At 38.9% G+C, this 17,998-nt stretch overlaps 2 protein-coding genes across 7 annotated transcripts; both read left to right on the top strand.

The window, feature by feature from the left end:
• Positions 1–4,297: 4,297 nt before the first annotated feature.
• LOC102612487 (myb family transcription factor PHL8-like) lies at positions 4,298–6,732 on the top strand. Of its 6 annotated transcripts, none has more exons than XM_006483078.4 (6): positions 4,298–5,026; positions 5,135–5,211; positions 5,330–5,384; positions 5,507–5,582; positions 5,699–5,768; positions 5,844–6,732. In XM_006483078.4, the coding sequence occupies exons 1-6, from the start codon at positions 4,903–4,905 to the stop codon at positions 6,522–6,524; spliced, it is 1,083 nt and encodes a 360-aa protein (XP_006483141.1). In that variant the 5' UTR covers positions 4,298–4,902; the 3' UTR covers positions 6,525–6,732. The 6 variants fall into 6 exon arrangements, with proteins under 6 accessions (XP_006483141.1, XP_006483140.1, XP_006483139.1 ...); XM_006483077.4 differs by having other exon boundaries at positions 4,299–5,026; positions 5,507–5,591; positions 5,702–5,768; XM_006483076.4 differs by having other exon boundaries at positions 4,301–5,026; positions 5,507–5,591.
• Positions 6,733–15,003: 8,271 nt separating this feature from the next.
• On the top strand, positions 15,004–17,118 carry LOC127901895 (uncharacterized). The gene is made up of 4 exons (XM_052439942.1): positions 15,004–15,583; positions 15,938–16,696; positions 16,838–16,956; positions 17,095–17,118. The coding sequence occupies exons 1-4, from the start codon at positions 15,004–15,006 to the stop codon at positions 17,116–17,118; spliced, it is 1,482 nt and encodes a 493-aa protein (XP_052295902.1).
• Positions 17,119–17,998: the final 880 nt, after the last annotated feature.

The raw sequence follows: 17,998 nt of genomic DNA, 5'->3' as shown, positions 1-17,998 counted from the left end.
CCAATTTGCATTCATCTTTTGGGAACCGGCCAATTTGCGTTCTCCATGCCTCGATCACAAGTTTCTTTTCCGTTTAATTTTTGATAATCTTGGAGGTGGTTGAGGTAAATATGGAAATGATCATTTGTTCAATCACAAGTGTAAGGTGGCAGAAAAATGAGAAACTTATGATTGGTTGAATCCGCTCCAACCCAGCAGTTGCGAATGAGGTTAAATTTGGCACATTCATTGGTCAGACAGTGAAAATGTCTCATTTTAGAGAGTAAAAGGGAATAATTTGGGGGAACAAAATGAATTTTTTTTTTGTCCTATTATATGACAAAAGCAACAAATAAGAACGTACATTTTAGAGGTCTCCAAGTCAAGTACTTTTATATAAGATTTAAACTATCCGTGACAATACAGTCAAATAAAGTCTCCAATAATGCAGAATGGACACTCGCTTTGAGGGTTGCATGATATTTCGTCATAAAACTTAGCTTTGGATAATTACACCAAAATCTAATAGTGGAATCTCAATTTCACCCTAACTTGAAGAAGATCCAGCTAGTGGTTAAGCACCTGGTGGAAGAGAAAAACGAAAATTTCCGTTCACTCAATAATTTGGAGTCAACCCAAGAGTCCGTAAAAGAAGTCCTTTCAAATGTTTCTTAAGCTGATTGGATGCTATACGCTGTTCGATGTTATTATGGGTAAATATATCAAATTAACTCTCAAAGGATATCGGATATGTGAGTTTGAGATGAAGAGCATATTGGACACTTTGCCTCGAGTTCACATGCCTCGGCCCGTTTATTTAGTCGATTTGTAATTTGCAATTTTAAGTAGGATTAGCTTGGATTTCGATAGGATTGAGAAAAACTGGATCTGTGAAACCCCTAGCCCTTACGGTTCATTGCTTGCAAAATCCAGGTTATATTTGTAATTGTGGTGCTTTTTGCTTAATTTTGATTAATTTTCTTTACACATATGTAAAATACGCACGCACTACCACACATGGTAAAGCCTATGTATGCATAACGCATTGCGTAGCTTGGATTTCTTTGGGAAAGATATAGAAAGATGAGAGCTGGAATTTTGTTTTTCTTCCCAAAAGAAGAGCCTGGAATTTTGAGTGGGGTTACTTTAATGGCTTTATGGCTTTGAAGAAGATGCTATGATCTGACCTTTTTGTATCTTGCTTTAGACTTCATCACTGGGCTTCGTCTTCTCTTATGATAATTATACTTTCACTATAAGATATCCTTTGAGTTTCTTAATTTCCAAATGTAAACCATTACAAACTTGAGAGCAAGCTGAAATTTCATGAGCGAAGTTACCCTTACTATAAAGTCGTCGCGATCTTGATTAAAAATCTGCGAGGTTTAACCTAGAGTTTCTAGTTTGGCAGAAAGATCATCTATTTTTTCACTAGTTATTAGTTTGTACTTGTCTTGAATACGAGATTTGAACAAGCGGACACATCTGAAGCTCAAAGAACATGAGTTAACAGTATATGCATTATACAACCTCCTAAGTTAAAATAAGTTGTGGCGATTTGTTTCTCCATTTAGCTATGTAGCGTTTGATGATTGTTTCCTGTCAATGAAGAGGTAGTATAGACTTTAGAAGTAGATGTGGCTTCATCGGATATAAATTAGCCTTGTTTAATTGGATTTATTGAGGGGAATATTTCATCGTGATACCACTTTGTCCCTGTCATCTGTCAATCAAGTTGTGGGGTGGGTCTGGTTCGTGGACAAATTAAGACGTCATATCTGGATTCTAGAAATTGTACATCACTCAAATGAAGCAAGCGTGGCATTCACTGTCTAGGCGAGGAAAGCAATCGTGTCCACCACTACTTATAAGCCATATGCTGGATTAGATTCCTCTGCATTGTACATAAATATACTTTTGCCGGTGATAAGGCATATAACATGAACATGAGGATATACTTCAGTAAGTTCAATGGTGATGCCCCAAGTTAATTTTCTGTGGTTTCTTGATCCCCTTATTCCTCAACCACTAAACTTTATACATTTTTCTCTTGATTGATTGATAATTTGGTATGCTCATTGCAAGAAATAACTTATCATTTAACTACTGAAGTTCGCGTGATTGGTCTGTAAACTCTCCAGCAAGAAGATGAAGTCATCATGCGCACTAAAATGAAAGAATAAGCATGCCAATCCATTGGTTATTCTACCAGCAAGAAGATTGAAGTCATCATGTGCACTGAAGTTCGTGTGATTTATTTTGCTTTGATAAATTCATCTGTCTTGTTTTGCCTTTGTCAGTATCGGAATTTTTTCCAAGATTGTATAAATTGTAAAACGCTGGCTTCTGTTTCTCTCAAACTAACTTATTTACTTTCTTATGAAGCCTTAGATGACTTACTCAAATCGTAAAATGACATATTGCCTGCGTCATTTCACATAAAATTGCAGCAATAAAATTACATTATCCTTTGGTGGGATGGTGACTGGTTCCTTTTCTTTCTCTTTTCCTGATTCCTGAGGGCACACTCTTCTCATCTTCTTTCCATGCTTTTAGATTTATGAGATCTCTTGCAATGGGTCCCTTTAAAGAATAATAATTGATGAGGCACCTTTGTTTAAATGACTTTTGATTCACCGGACCTTCTTCTACTACTGTTACTGACCTAAAAAATACCAGGGGCCGTTTGGCATCATCCCAGAATCTCCTTTACTCGTTATGGAATATTTTAAAGCAAGAAAGGAGCTTCAAGTACAGCTGCTGGTTAAAGAGAAAGGTTGAATAACTCTTTCTTCTTTTCTTGTTTTTCAAACATTCGGGCCACATATCATGAACACTCATCAATAATTATATTCCTTTCTTTGAATATGAACTATGAGCTTGCCACTAAAGAAATTACGCATCAAGATTGAACAAGCAGATGCTTCTTCAGGAAGAACCCTTTCTTGATGTGATGATATGGGACCCCCCATGCCACTCATTGGGACCGACATTTTGATCTTTAAAGTAAAAAGCTTTATCCAAGAGAGTTATTATGTAACAATCTGATTAACTCTGTGTCTCAACTAATACAGTTGATGCTTAAGCCTAATACCGGATGTGGTGAGTCAACTCATTGGGATCTTCTATTAATATTTTGTTTATTAGTTAATGAGCCTCTTATACTTTTGGTTGCCGTGTGATTAAAATAACACTTTGTATCTAATTTTACTCACTTTTGAATCCTAGGAAATTATTTATGAATGCAGCACAAGCAACAGAATGTATGGCGCTTAGATGGCAATGCTTTGGAGATCAATCATTGGATTTTGATTCCACTGATCAAACTCTTGACCGCAGCCCCAGAAAAATATTATGATCGATCCGATTCATCAGACTTTTCGGATTTGTTGTTGGCCACAGTGTCAGTGTGGCTTCTCTTTTTCTTTTCTTCTTTTTCTTTTGTGGTGAAAATTTCTTTTCTTCAGTTTTGCTTGGATATGGATTACAGACCCAAAGCCGATACTTCCTTTGGAATATATTTCTTTATGGGACTTTTATGCAGGGTGAATTCCGTTTATTGCTTTTATATTAGAAGAAAGCCTAAATATTTATGCGGACCTTTTTGTCATTTCATTATGTGCTTGCTGCTTTTCTCGCGGAAGCAGAATCATGATCATGGTGTTGCTTAGGGAAGTTGGCGTGTGCTTTTTATCTCAACCACCATAGTTTGTTGGTTTGCTTTGCATCACATCCACGCTGCTTCCGCTTGTTAGCACCCAGTTAAATTTCAGAACATAAGAGTTGATTTTAGTTGTTTTTGAATCCTTGAATGAGTTGTGGATTATTGGGTCCGTGATGTTACGTATTGGGGCACTATTGCTATATGTTGAGCTGTGCCGGTCTGGATAAATCTGCAGGCCCGAGATTCTCCTGTAATTGGACAATATTACAGACGTATATATCTCTTTTTGGTTCAATTGTCACGGAAAAACACATAGTTAGAGTTTATTAGATCATGGGAAGTTCACTGCACTTTCTATACCATAGCTCGTCTGATTCACTTTTTCCAGACTAGTTCTTTGATTGTGAGGAAAAATTAAAATATACATATTAATGTATGTACGTATATGGGGTAAGCTAGGGGGTCCTAAAATCTAAGGTTAGATTCTTTGATTCTTCCATCTCTACAAAGAACAAAAAGAATCTGCCAATCACAGCACACCCTCTTCATAAAAAATAGATAGATAAATAAATAAATAAAGAAAAAGAGAAAAGAGAAAGAGAGACCCATTTGGTTTTCCCTTTCATCACCAAAAGGAAATATCCATCATAGCATAGTACCATACCCATCAATTAATTTTTCTCCAAAGTTTCTTCTCTTCTCACATTGTAAAGGAAAGTTACTCCCGTTATTCATTATGGTGGGGCTAACCTATCTCAGCAGGGAATCAAGCAGTGTGTGTTTGTGTGTGTATTTGAGAATTGAGAGAGAGGGCGAGAGATAAAATGAGAAAAACAGCAACATGAAAACAAACCATACACTTTTTTCTCTTTTCTCTCCTTTTAAGGCTCAAAATTGAAGTGTGTTGGCTTTCTCTGTTTTTGCTGCATCATAGATTCGCTTCACCCTCTTTCAAGTCAAAGAAGAAGAGGGGAAAAAAAAATAAAAAAATCAAAAGTTGGTATGAAATGGGAGGAGATAGAAAGAAAAGAAAGAAAGAGCCACAGCTCATGGCATATATTCCCCTCTTAACATAACCCCACTTAAATGTTTTCAGATATTGAGTGAGATCATCGGACAGGCCACCAGCATCAACTCCTCCAAAATTTATAAAGAGTAGGATGGCTTTGGCTTCCACCACATATTCTAAGTTACAAAACATTAACCCATTTATTTAAGTTTCAAATTTTCTATCTGTCTCTCCTTCAACAAACATCTAAATGGGTTTGCAAAATCAAAATATGAACTTGGTTTTATCTACTGATGCTAAGCCTAGGCTCAAATGGACTCCAGAACTTCATCAAAGATTTGTTGACGCTGTCAATCACCTTGGAGGTCCAGACAGTTAAGTTATTAATGATTGTCTTGTTTGCTTTTTTTTTTAAAAAAAAAATTATGAACTTTTAACATGATGTTCTAAATTTTCATTTGTTTATTTATATATATGGGCAGAGGCAACACCAAAGAGTTTGATGAGAGTAATGGGAATTCCTGGACTTACTCTGTATCACCTAAAAAGCCATTTACAGGCAAGTTTCACTTTTCGATGAATACAGTTGATCCATCTTTGGTGCTCTTGGTCTTACGGGAAGAAAAAAGGAAAAGATTTTTTTTCTGAGTGTATACGCATTTGCTTTCTTGTTGCAGAAATACAGACTGGGGAAGAGCCAACATGTGGAAGCCTGCATTGATAATAAGCAAGGTGACTGAAATTGCTTCTGATGGGGCAGACATACATGCGTGTGTGTGTGAATGAAAACCAATTTGTTATTACTATGAATGCTTCCTCTGATTTGAAATATATATTACTTTTCTTTGTTGCAGTTGTAGAGTACAAAGAAACTCAAAGCAGCAGTGATGGGCACGTCAATAGGAATATCAGTGATGGAACTCTCAATCAGTTAAATGAGTAATAGTCAGAAATTATCCCAATTAAATTGTTGAACTCAGATGGTGTTATAATACTATATAAAGAGCTTCAACTGATGATTCAAAGTTGTGTGTTGTGTTTGTCAGAAGCTTGCAGATTGCTCAGGCTCTTCAAGTTCAAATGGAAGTGCAAAGGAAACTTCATGAACAAATTGAGGTATGACTAACGAACCACATCTTCACTCGGTTTCTGATTCTCAGTAGTGTGTTGTATTGATACATGTCAATCAAGTATGAATCTTATTCTCAGGTTCAGAGACATTTGCAGCTGAGGATTGAGGCTCAAGGAAAGTACCTACAGTCGGTATTAAAGAAAGCTCAAGAAACACTTGCTGGTTATAGTTCCTCTTCTGCAGGAGTAGAACTCGCAAAAGCTGAACTCTCCCAGTTAGTTTCAATGGTTAGCATGGGCTGCCCGAGCTCGTCAGTGTCAGAATTAACAGAAGCAGGAACTTCAAGCTTAAAAGATTTTGAAAGGAAGCAAATAAGAAGCACAATATGTTCCATGGAGAGCTCCTTGACATCATCTGAGAGTTCTGGGAGAAAGGAAGAGAAGCAACCAGTGAATGAGATTGGCGACACGGACACTTGTAAGTCTAATAAAACTACACCTGAACTTCAATTAATGGATATCCATATTCACCCACAAGACAAGCCATGTAAAGCACGTTCAAGCAATCAAGCTAGTGGAAGGAAGAGACGTGAAAGCACTATTTCTGATGGTTTTCCCGACGAGCAACAGACTGCTAAAAGATTGGCAACCCAAAATGAGAAATGTGATGATCAATTGAGAAATACTGGATTAGTGGGTAGATTTGATCTCAATAGCCAATACCAGAATGAGAGCGAATCAGGTTCCAAAGCAATAGATTTGAACTGCAAGGGATTGGATCAACTCAATGGGCCCCTTTAGAGTTTTGGAAACTTTTTATAGCTGGGTTATAGTACTATAGTCAATGCAGAAAACTTGATTCTCAGAGCTAATCTTTTGTTTATAAACTATGTATATTGTTATGTGTATGGACCCCAAGAACTTTTAAAACTAGTATATCCATGTTAAAAGAAGGTATAATACAATATTTGTGCGGGTGGATCTCTCTGTCCCCCTCTTTTTAATGGCCTATTATCCCGAAAACATTTGATCCTCTGATACCTACCTATAAGAGATAACTACACTTACTGGTCATGACAACAACCAGATGCCACTTCTAAATTCACTCATGAACAGCCACTGAGTCAAGTCAACACCAGTTTGGTCTTTCAGGGAATGATTATGTCACATATCACTTTTATCAGATTTTCCGAGCTAGTAGCTACCAGATCATCATTCTTATCTGGGCCGTTTCATAAGATTCATAATTTTAATCTTCTTTTTTTTTTTTGGTTTTACCATATTTTTGGAAAACAAAGCAACTTTATCACCCACTGCCACTAAACTATCCCACCACCCAATTCTTGCAACTCAGACTGGTGCTTGCTGTCATTGCTGCCTCGTGAAATCCAGGCAGGGCCTCTTATGATGTAAATTTTCTACTAACCTTTTTTGTTTACTTAAAACATAAAATGAAAAAGAAGCAGTTCAATTTATCATTGCAGCAACACATTATGGACCTATATATAAAAAAAAAAACCAGAAAAATCATATTCATATACCTCCAATAAACAACAAACGAATCATTAGTTAAACCATGCGTATTGTTAAAATTATGAATGCTAAGGGACCTTAATCAATTCAGCCACCATGCTTGAGAAACTCATTGGTCAGATAGCCAGAGGGGTTAATATTTTTTGTTAAATGATTACAAAAATTTGACCATACTCACAAACGACTACAAGTATTTACATGTAATATTTTTAGTACCTAAGATTTCCAAAATTTAACAGTTCATAATATTTTTGTCATTGGTGTTAACCCAATGATCATGTCACATGGACAAACAAGATTTTACATCCACAGCTAACCAATTTTTTAATTTGTAACCATCGAAACCCCAAAAAAAAAAAATCTTATTTTTCAAAAATTAAATCACATGAAAGTGTCATATGATTTACAAATTTCTCCTATTATTTTATTTTATGTTATTCATTAAGAAAATGATATATATGGTAATCATATAACACTGCTATTTGTACATTAGTTTTGTTTTCATTTTGCAAAAAAATAAAATGGAAAGAACATGTTTGGTGTTAGCACAATTAAATTAAAGTCAAAACGTATAGGTCTTACATACAAAAAGAATAGGGGAAAAAAAGATAAAAAAAGTTATATACTCCGCTGCACATCAACGATATTAAATTAAAATTTTATTTGATTTTATTTTAATCATATAATAATATTAATTTTGTTGTGTGCGGAATGCGGAATCAAGCACACCAAATAATTATAAAAAAATAAAGGACACAAAAATTATGTGGTTCGGCAATATGCCTACGTTCACGGGAGTAAGAGAAAAATAATTGTATTATTAACAATTATTTAAGTACAAATTTGAGTAAAGAAATCTCACTTTCTCATAACTCAAATACACACAGTACTCTCTCACATACACTCTCCAATTGCTCACATTCTCAGAACTCTCAAAAGCTTAGAAACTTATAAGCTTAACAAATTTTTGGGATGCAAATTTCTCTCTGAATGAAGCTCTATTTATAGTTGAGCTTCACTGCAAAAGTCTTAAAGTAGTTGGCAAAAGTCCGGCAATTTGGCACCGACTTGAAAAACAAAAGAAATGCATGTGGCTCCTCCATCAACTTGCCAATTAATTGTCAAGGGTCGGTGCCAACTTTGGCCAAATTATAATTATCATAAATCTTTGTCTTTGTCAAAAAACACGTCTTAACTCTTCAACAATTCTCCACCTCAGCGAAGATTTAGCCAAATCTAAGCCGACTATCAACAAACCATCATCCCCAAAGTAGTTGCATCTCTATGACTGCCTACGTACCCAAAATTTGGGATCAAGGCAATCGTAGTTCAAAATTTCCGAATGACATAACTTAACACAATCAAAGGATTTGAATTAGTTTCAAGCAATGTTGAAACTTAACTCCAGAAACTACCTTCGTCAATATATCTGATGGATTATTTTTAATATTGATCTTTTTCAACAACACAACACCGCTCTCGATAATCTCTCACATAATGATATTTCACATCTATGTGCTTCGTCCGAGCGTGATATGTTTGATTCTTCGCAAGGAATATCGCACTTTAATTATCACAGAAGATCATAATGTTCTCTTGGATTACTCCCAAATTACTTAACAAACTTTCAACTAGATAGCTTCTTTTACAACTTCAGTTACTGCAATATACTTTGCTTCCGTAGCGGATAGAGCAATTGTCGACTGTAGAATTGACCTCCAGCTAACCGGACCTCCACCCAATGTGAATACGTAGCCTATTATTGATCTTCGCTTGTCAAGGTCTCCAACGAAATCAGAATCACAATACCCAACACATTATTGACCACAATCCTTCTTGAACAATAACCCAATATCAACTGTCATATACAAATATCAGAGAATCTACTTCACCTCAAGCCAGTGATTTTGACCCGGATTGTGCATGTATTTATCAATTATGCTCACTGTTTGAGATATATCGGGCCTTGTGCATACTATTGCATATATAAGACTACCCACAACACTAGCATATGGAACACGAGCTATATAATCACGCTCCTCTTAAAATGTAGGACATGAAGAAGAGTTTAATTTGAAATTAGGAGCTAGAGGTGTACATACCGGTTTAATTTTGTCATTCATACCGAATCTTTCTAGAACTTTCTTCAAATAAAACTTTTGAGTCAATCATACGCTCTCATTCTTCTTGTCTCTACGAATCTCTATCCCAAGTATTCTCTGTGCATCATCCAAGTCTTTCATCTCGAACTCAGAAGCCAACTGCTTCTTTAATCTTTCAATCTCATCTCTATTCTTCGAAACTATAAGTATATCGTTGACATAGAGTAACAAATAGATGAAAGCTCCATCTAGTAGTTTTCTAAAGTAAACACAATGATCGTGTTCACTTCTGGTGAATTTCTGCGCTTGTATAAATTGATCAAATCTTTTGTACCACTGCCTTGGCAATTGCTTCAGTCCGTACAAAGATTTAATCAACTTACACACATGATTCTCTTTTCCAGCAAATCTGAAACCACAAGGCTGAGTCATATACATTTCCTCCTCCAAATCTCTATGTAAGAACATCGTCTTAACATCCAATTGAGCCAACTCTAACTCATATTCTGCAACTAAGGCAAGTAGGATACGAATGGAAGTATGCTTTACAACTGGAGAGAAAACTTCATTGTAGTCAATACCTTCCTTTTGAGCAAAATATTTTGTCACGAGCCTTACCTTGTATCTAGAAGTTGTTTGATTAAGAGATCCTTGCTTTTTGGTGTAGACCCATGTATTACTAATAGTCCTTTTTTCCTTTAGTAACTTTACAAGTTCCCAAGTCTAGTTTTGATGGAGAGATTTCATCTCTTCCTCCATGACTAACTTTTATTGATCAATTTCACTCCTGCGTAATGCTTCACCGAAAGTGTTGGGGATGTCATCATCAATAACTAGAAGTGCATAGGCTACCACTATATTTTTAGTAAGCCATCATGGTTTCTTTATCTCTCTTCTTGGTCTCATTGTTGCTATAAAATCATCATTATCTACATCATCAATTGTTTATTCATTTTACAGAACAACATCAAGATCGATTTGAATAAAGGCATCCATAACTTCGCACCTCCACGTACCGAAGTTGGTTTTCCCATCAAACTTTTCAACATCGATCTTCTGACCTCCTACAACAGGTGCTGAGTATTGATTTGACAAATCTCGCCTCCCACCTGAAGTGTCTCCTGAAATAGTCTCGGTAGATCTCTCCCCAATTCTGGAAGTTTCATTTTCTACCATTTTCTCAACGAACTATTTCCACTTGAAAATATTCTCTATGATGTTAATTTCACGTGAATAAATGCACTAGAAAAGTTTTCATTAGACTGGACGGAAACTTAGTCCCAATTAAAAACCAGAATCCTTAGACTCTTATCGCCTTGTTGACAGAACTTTCATAGATATGCAAAAACACACACTACTTACAATAGATTGTCTCCTAAGTACAAATGGCCGTCTCTACTGTATTCGTGAACGGTATCGTATGTGAACAATATAGTATACTAGAATAGCACCGTATACGTGAACCGTACCGTATACATGAATAGTAATGTATACGTGAACAATACCGTATCCCCCCAAGTACGAACTGTCGGCTTTGATACCACTTGTTGTGCGCGGAATGCAGAATCAAGCGCACCAAATAATTATAGAAAAATAAATGACACAAAAATTACGTAGTTCGGCAATATGCCTACGTCCACAGGAGCAAAAAAAAAATAATTGTGTTATTAACAATTATTTGAATAAAGAAATCTCACTTTCCCATAACATAAATACACTCAGTACTCTCATACACACTCTCCAATTGCTCACACTCTCAGAACTCTCAAAAGTTTAGAAACTTATAAGTTTAACAAATTTTTAAAATGCAAATTTCTCTCTTAATGAAGCTCTATTTATAGTAAGCTTCACTACAAAAGTCTTATGCTGCATTTACATTTTGGATTGGAGTGAAAATCCTGAGATTAGGAGTGTGGAGTGGGAGTGGGAGTAGGTTGTTTACTTACACTGAAATGAGAGCATAGAATTGAGATTAAATGATTTTAAATTACAATTTTATCCTTATTTAAAGAATTATAGTTTTTAATTACAAAATTAATAAAAAAATAGATTTGAAAAATAAAATATTTATTTTATTATATTTGTAAATTAATATTCTTAATTATGTAAATAATTTTTTTATTAAATTTAATTTTAATTATGTAAATAAAAAATTATTATTAAGAGCAACACAAATAAAACATTATTATTAATAATATAATACAAAATTAATATTTTCTTACAATAAAATATTGATTATTATTAATTACTAATATTAAATAAATATAATACTATTATTTTTAAATAAAAAAGGTGGGTCCCACGGAGTGGGATTCCAGTAAACAATAGAGTGGGAAGAATCCAGACTCCTCACTTCCACTCCAACAAGTAAACACTAGCTTAAAGTAGTTGGCAAAAGTCCTACAATTTGGCGCTAACTTGAAAAACAAAAGAAATGCATGTAGAAATGCATGTGGCTCCTGTTAGCCTATATGGCTATAAATATTGATTTTGATGATAACAAACCACATGTATTTATTGAGTAAAGATTTATGAATTGTGCTTTTATAATAAGAAAATGATGTTATGGAATTAAAGCATTTTGGACTAAAATGAAAGTAATTTTAAAATCTTTGATAGTATTTTAAATTTCATATTTGGACCTATTTGAAACTATTTAAATGTTTTTGGACCATTCTATAATTTCACATAGTTTGGGCAAAGTCATAATTTTAGAAAGTTGTGGGATTGACAAAGCATTATTCTAAAGTTCTGAAATTGGACCTTTTTACAAACTTTCATAACGTTTTGGGTCACACTATAGTTTTATAAAGTTTTGGGGTCAAACATAAATTTGGAAAAATATTCACTGTAGCAGTTACTGTAGCAAGCGGAAATCCGGATTATGACAAACGGAAGTCCGGATTTTAGACAGAATCTATCCGAATTAAAAGCGGAATTCCGGATCCTGACAAACGGAAATCCGGTTGTTGGGCAGTAAGCTACTGAGCGTAAGCGGAAATCCGGATGTGACAAAGTGGAAATCCGGATGTTCAGAAATTCAAATTTGTGGCTGTAACGGTAACATTAAGCGGAATTCCGGATGTCCATAACCGGTAATCCGGTTACGACCAAAATGTGCATAACGGCTAGTTTTTGAGCTCAAACTATAAGAACTCAAATCCAACTCATTTTCAACCTCTCCAACAAGCAAAAACAAAAAGCACACGTGATATCTTGAGCTTACAACTTGCAAAACACAAATCATTGAATCATTCATTGTTCTTCATCTTTGAATCTCTACTCATTGAGTGAGTTTCATTGTATCTTTCATTTCTTCAATTTATTTGTAAGAGTTTGAGTGTGTGAGACACTTGAGTGAAGAGATTGGGAGATAATCTCTTTGTTGTAAAGGTTTATTGACACCTCAAAGTCAATTGTAATTGTTGAAGCCTTGGAAAGGCTTGGATAGTGAAATCCTCGAGCTTGGATCGCTTGGAGGCGTGGACGTAGGCGGGGATTGCCGAACCACGTAAAAATTCGTGTGTTTATTTCTCTTCTCCCTTACTCTTTAATTATCGTGCTATTATTGAACTTATTGTTTTCAATTATTGTTAAGACATTAGATTGCTTGTTGTGTGGATTTGTTAGAATAAATTTTAAAATTTCAATTCACCCCCCTCTTGGGTTGCACACTTGTATTTCAGCTCCTCCATCAACTTGCCAATTAATTGTCAAGGGTCCGTGCCAACTTTAGCCAAATTGTCAAACATTTTGACAAATTATCATAAATCTCTGTCTTTGTCAAAAAACACATGTCTTGACTTTTCAACAAATTTGGACAAATTTATTAAACAATTTTTTTAAAAAAATTTCATTTTCAGATTCTAATTTTGAGATACACGTTATATCGATTATTCTAATTTTCAAATATATCTTTAATACTGTTTTTCTTTCCTAATACTTCGATTCCCATGTTCAAAAAAAAAAATGCAATCATTGGCAAAAGAGATGAGAAACGGGAAGTTTGAAAAAGGCGGGGAAGCTTGAAAAAAAGAAAAAAGAAAAAGAAAGAAAATATTGACCCAATTGCAGAGCAAGCTCGTCCTCTGGATTTAATGAGAATGAGGACTGAACGTCAGAGAAGCAAGCATGTACTAACAAAACTACAAGGAAGAAGATATCACTAGGTAATTAAAGAGAAGTCTTTTACAAAATAAAAAATTCCAAATTCACGCGCCCTATACCAACTCTATGTAATTATTTGTTTGTTTTGGTTCTTCTATAAACAATTTTAATACATATTATTTCTATTTGTTTAATGGGCTATAATTGAGTATGTTTAATCACGCTGATGAGCACAATGATTATGTGATGTAAAATTAATGTTTGTTGAAGAAAGTGAGTAGTTTTCATGATTTTGTTGTTAGATTTATTAATGAATTATTCTTTAGATTAGACTTTGTTGATGCGAGATTCCGGTTCTCCTCGTTCTACGACCAGGATCCCTGCTCGATCAACTTTACCACGACCAGGAGGTCTCCTAGTAATGCTTCTTCTCCAGATGTCCCTGCACACACAGACAAGTCAGAGTACGCCGGTTGTTCTCCCGGCGCAAACCCTCCGACGCTCAAGTCAGATATGAAGGTTCGGGGAACGCTTGCCACAGGTCTTATGGCTTTTTTGTGGTTTCCTCTTTTATCTTGAAAATGCTAACCCTTTTACCTTCGTTGGCTACCTTTTTATAGGCTCCCTCTGAATTCCAGTTTTCCGCTTTTTTCGAGAAGGTCTGGGGCTCTGATTGCTGCGGTATGGGCAAACGGGGGATCTTGCGTGTTACGCCACGGTTCAGGGGAAAGCGTGGCTGTCGTGGTTCTGTGAGATCTTGCGTGTTACGCCACGGCTCAGGAGAAAGCGTGGATGTCGTGCCTAGATTCTCGGGCTGGAGAGCATGTCTTGCCAACTGCCGTCGACCGGGTCTCCTCGCCTATCGACCTCTAGCCGGAATGGCCGTATACCTTTTATAGGGAATTGGCCTCGCGGATGACAACATCGTGGACGAGCAGGATATTTCTGCTCCTGTTCCTCCGCGTGCCAGGCTTTTATGGAACACACCGGTTCGCAGAGCTCTGCCATCAGATATCTGCTCGTCATTCCTGGTCTCGTCGACATATTTATCCCAAAGAGTATCTCTCCCAAACACCGGTCCCCCAGTTTCTGGTGTTGGGTAATGTAGTGGACCAGCAGTGGAAACTCGACAGCACTCGCTCGCGTGGGATTGGAAAAGGCTGCCAAGAGTCATGTCGCATTTAATTGCGAACGAGGTGACGTGGCAGAAATCGCCCCCTCCATTTGAATTTCAAACCGACGGTTATGAGGCCCTCGGGATTCGGCGCAGTTATATGTTGGCAACCCAAGGGTCCGTCCTCATTTGGAAAGCCAAATCCTCTCGAACGGCATATTCACCATTCACTCTGTCTCCGTCTACGTCTCTGTTTCTCCGGCAAAGAAGTTCCGGCACGAAGCCCCCTCCTCCTTGCCTTTCTCCGATTGAAGCGGTACTTCAGGTATTACTTCTCTCTCATCGGTCTCGAATAGTTTGTAGATAACTTCTTTTTTCTTTCGTTTGGGTAGTAGTTGGTGGTGTTGTGGTTAGAGTTTAGGGAATGTCGAAAGGCAAAGAGAAGGTCATTGAGGTTGATGACGACGAGTTGGACTTCCTACCTAGTCTGCTCACCGATCCCACCTTTGACCCCGAGGTCCCCTTAGAGCCTGTTAGGTCTAGTGTCAGGACTAGTGCTAGGAGCATGTCTCCCCAAACGACCTCTACAACCGGGAGTAATGGTGAGGATGGATCTTCTGACTCCGAGGATACTTTGAGTGAGGGTCGAGGAGATGATTCTGGTGAGGCGTCCCCATCGGGAGCGCCGCGACCAGAGGGGAGGAGTACAATAGGAGGTAGAGCCCTATCGCGGGATTATGCTATTGATTACATGACGTGCACGACCACGTTTGATGAGCTCGAGGACCTCCGGCTGAGGTATAGCATTCCTGGCGAGATACCTCTCAAGGTCCCGGGAAAGAAGGATGCTCCCAGCCGGCCTCCTAGGGGATATGTTACCCTGTATCTGGACAGCTTTAAGTACGGGCTGAGGTGTCCCTTGCAACCTTACTTTGCCCGGATACTTAACGGGCTAAATCTAGCTCCTGGTCAGCTGAATCCCAATGGGTGGAGAGTGCTCTCTGGTCTGTTCATATTGTGGGACAGATGTTGCCAAAGCGAGCCCACGGTTGATGAGGTGAAGCACCTGTACCAGCTAAAGAGCAGCCCCAAAGATGCCGGCTGGTACTACTTCCAATCTAGCACCAAGAGCAGGAAACCTATAACCGACCTCCCTACTGGTGGTGGTGGGAATTGGAAGAGAAAGTTCTTTTTTGCTGGGGGTCCTTGGGGTCAGGTCGCACAAATGGACGGGAAGGATTATCGGGTCCCACCCCGTTTCACGGTCCCAGGTTGCCTGCTCGCTCCAGATGCCTTGTATCCATAATTGTTCTTGTTTCATTGGCTTGCTTCTAACCAAGTGTCTATTTATGTTGTAGTTTCTTGGGGCGTTCATTTCCCACTCCGGCCCGGCCAGCTCAAACGGGTTGAAGCTGTGCTAGTCAATTCCTGCTCGAGCCGGAAACTGATATCCACATACAACTTGCTCGAGTCTCGCTTGATACTTCCTGGCCATAGGATGGAGGACGCTGTGATTGGGGCTCTGACCCGAAAACGTTCTCGACCTCCAACCACGAAGAGGGACGAGAGTAACGATGCCTCTACCGCAAAGCGGGCCAACATCGTGCAGCAGGCCCCACCCTTGAAGATTTTACCTCCGGATCCTGTAAAAGTCGGGGAAGCTAGTGGAGTAGCCACAGATCCTGCTACCTCTTCTCCTCGTGTTGGGCCTCGATCTCGCTTACCTGACAGCCGAGCAGAGCATCTGGTCCCTTACCTCAATGAGTTAACTAAATCCGTGAGCAAGAGGGACCTGGAGGCCTTTGACGGCCGCACCTTGGGTGAGCTGGTGGGGGCCATGCAGCATAGCGCTTTCCACCTCAGCTGCATGACCACCTATTACAAGGCTAAGGTTGGCCGCTACGACCGGAAGATGAAGGAGGATATCCAATCGGCGACGAACAGAGCTGACGTTGCCGAGAAGAAAGCAGGGGAGCTGAATCTCGAGAATCTGAGGCTGATAGAGCAAGAATCACTTGCTCAAGCAAAAGCCATTACCCTCGAGGAGGAGTTTACCAAGGTCAAGGAGGATCTGCAAAGGCAGAAGGCTATGTATGAGGCTCAGCTCGAGTCTCTCCGTGACTCCCACCGAGCTCGGGTCGAGAACTTGGAGAGGGAGACCGACAACCAGTACGACCAGGGACTTCGGCATTCCTATCGTTGCATCATGGCCGTCCTCGGGAAGCAACACCCTGACCTGAAGATGGATGACCTTGCAGCTGGCGTTGCTCGGCATATGGATGAGGAGGCGGCCAAGGAAGATGCCGAGGGGGTGGAGCCGATCGTGATTGAGGAGGAAAACTCTCCTCCTCGTGCAGTCCCTGCTGAAGTTGGCGAGGCGAGCACCCCCCCGGACGCAACTGGCGATACCCCCCCCCCGCACCTGAGGAGGTCCAGCCAACCGATGCTGCTCGGCTCACTGATCCGCCGTCTTTTTGATATATTTCTTTTGTTGTAATGGACAATGTTCATGAAGATTATCCCCTCTGTTAATCATTAACCAATTAATAAAGATATATATATATATATATTTATTTTTTTTTTGATTACTTTCTTGTGTTGTAATTATGAGTTAATTTTCGTTTGAGAATCTGCTTGTCTTTGTCTAGACGAGCAGGTTCCGACCTGGCTCATGGTTTTGCCGCATGCCTTTTAAGATCTTTCAATGCTTGGTGTTCGGTTTGCCTTTGTGCGGTCGAGCAGATCCTGGCATGCTTGGCTTTGGTCTCGCCATAAGACAGGCTTTGAGACTTGGCGAGCCTTTGCATGCCTTGGATAATCTCTTCAAACGTTTTGGAGTCTGCTCGCCTTCTCGTGGTCGAGCAGGTCCTGGCATGCTTGGCTTCTGTCTCGCCATAAGACAGGCTTTGAGACTTGACGAGCCTTTGCATGCCTCGGATTCTTCAAAGGTTGGGATTCTGCTGCCTTCTCGTGGCCGAGCAGATCCTGGCATGCTTGGCTTCTGTCTCGCCATAAGACAGGCTTTGAGACTTGGCGAGCCTTTGCATGCCTTGGATTCTTCAAAGGTTGGGATTCTGCTGCCTTCTCGTGGCCGAGCAGATCCTGGCATGCTTGGCTTCTGTCTCGCCATAAGACAGGCTTTGAGACTTGACGAGTCTTTGCATGCCTCAGATTCTTCAAAGGTTGGGATTCTGCTGCCTTCTCGTGGCCGAGCAGATCCTGGCATGCTTGGCTTCTGTCTCGCCATAAGACAGGCTTTGAGACTTGACGAGCCTTTGCATGCCTTGGATAATTTCTTCAAAGGTTGGGATTCTGCTGCCTTCTCGTGGCCGAGCAGATCCTGGCATGCTTGGCTTCTGTCTCGCCATAACACAGGCTTTGAGACTTGGCGAGCCTTTGCATGTCTTGGATAATTTCTT

Source organism: Citrus sinensis, chromosome 4, assembly GCF_022201045.2.
Source record: "Citrus sinensis cultivar Valencia sweet orange chromosome 4, DVS_A1.0, whole genome shotgun sequence".
NCBI classification, from domain to species: domain Eukaryota; kingdom Viridiplantae; phylum Streptophyta; class Magnoliopsida; order Sapindales; family Rutaceae; genus Citrus; species Citrus sinensis.
Note: the sequence above shows the minus strand (reverse complement) of the source record. Positions and strands in the feature narration are given on the sequence as shown.

Excerpts from the sequence above, each read along its gene's own strand:
- LOC127901895 (XM_052439942.1), top strand. The coding sequence starts at position 15,004 with ATGTCGAAAGGCAAAGAGAAGGTCATTGAGGTTGATGACGACGAGTTG. Across the intron at positions 15,584-15,937 it reads TGGGTGGAGAGTGCTCTCTG|TTTCTTGGGGCGTTCATTTC; the intron begins GTCTGTTCATAT and ends TTTATGTTGTAG. Across the intron at positions 16,957-17,094 it reads TCCCTGCTGAAGTTGGCGAG|ATTATCCCCTCTGTTAATCA; the intron begins GCGAGCACCCCC and ends ATGTTCATGAAG.
- LOC102612487 (XM_006483076.4), top strand. The coding sequence starts at position 4,903 with ATGGGTTTGCAAAATCAAAATATGAACTTGGTTTTATCTACTGATGCT. Across the intron at positions 5,385-5,506 it reads CTGCATTGATAATAAGCAAG|TTGTAGAGTACAAAGAAACT; the intron begins GTGACTGAAATT and ends TCTTTGTTGCAG. Across the intron at positions 5,592-5,698 it reads ACTCTCAATCAGTTAAATGA|AAGCTTGCAGATTGCTCAGG; the intron begins GTAATAGTCAGA and ends TGTGTTTGTCAG.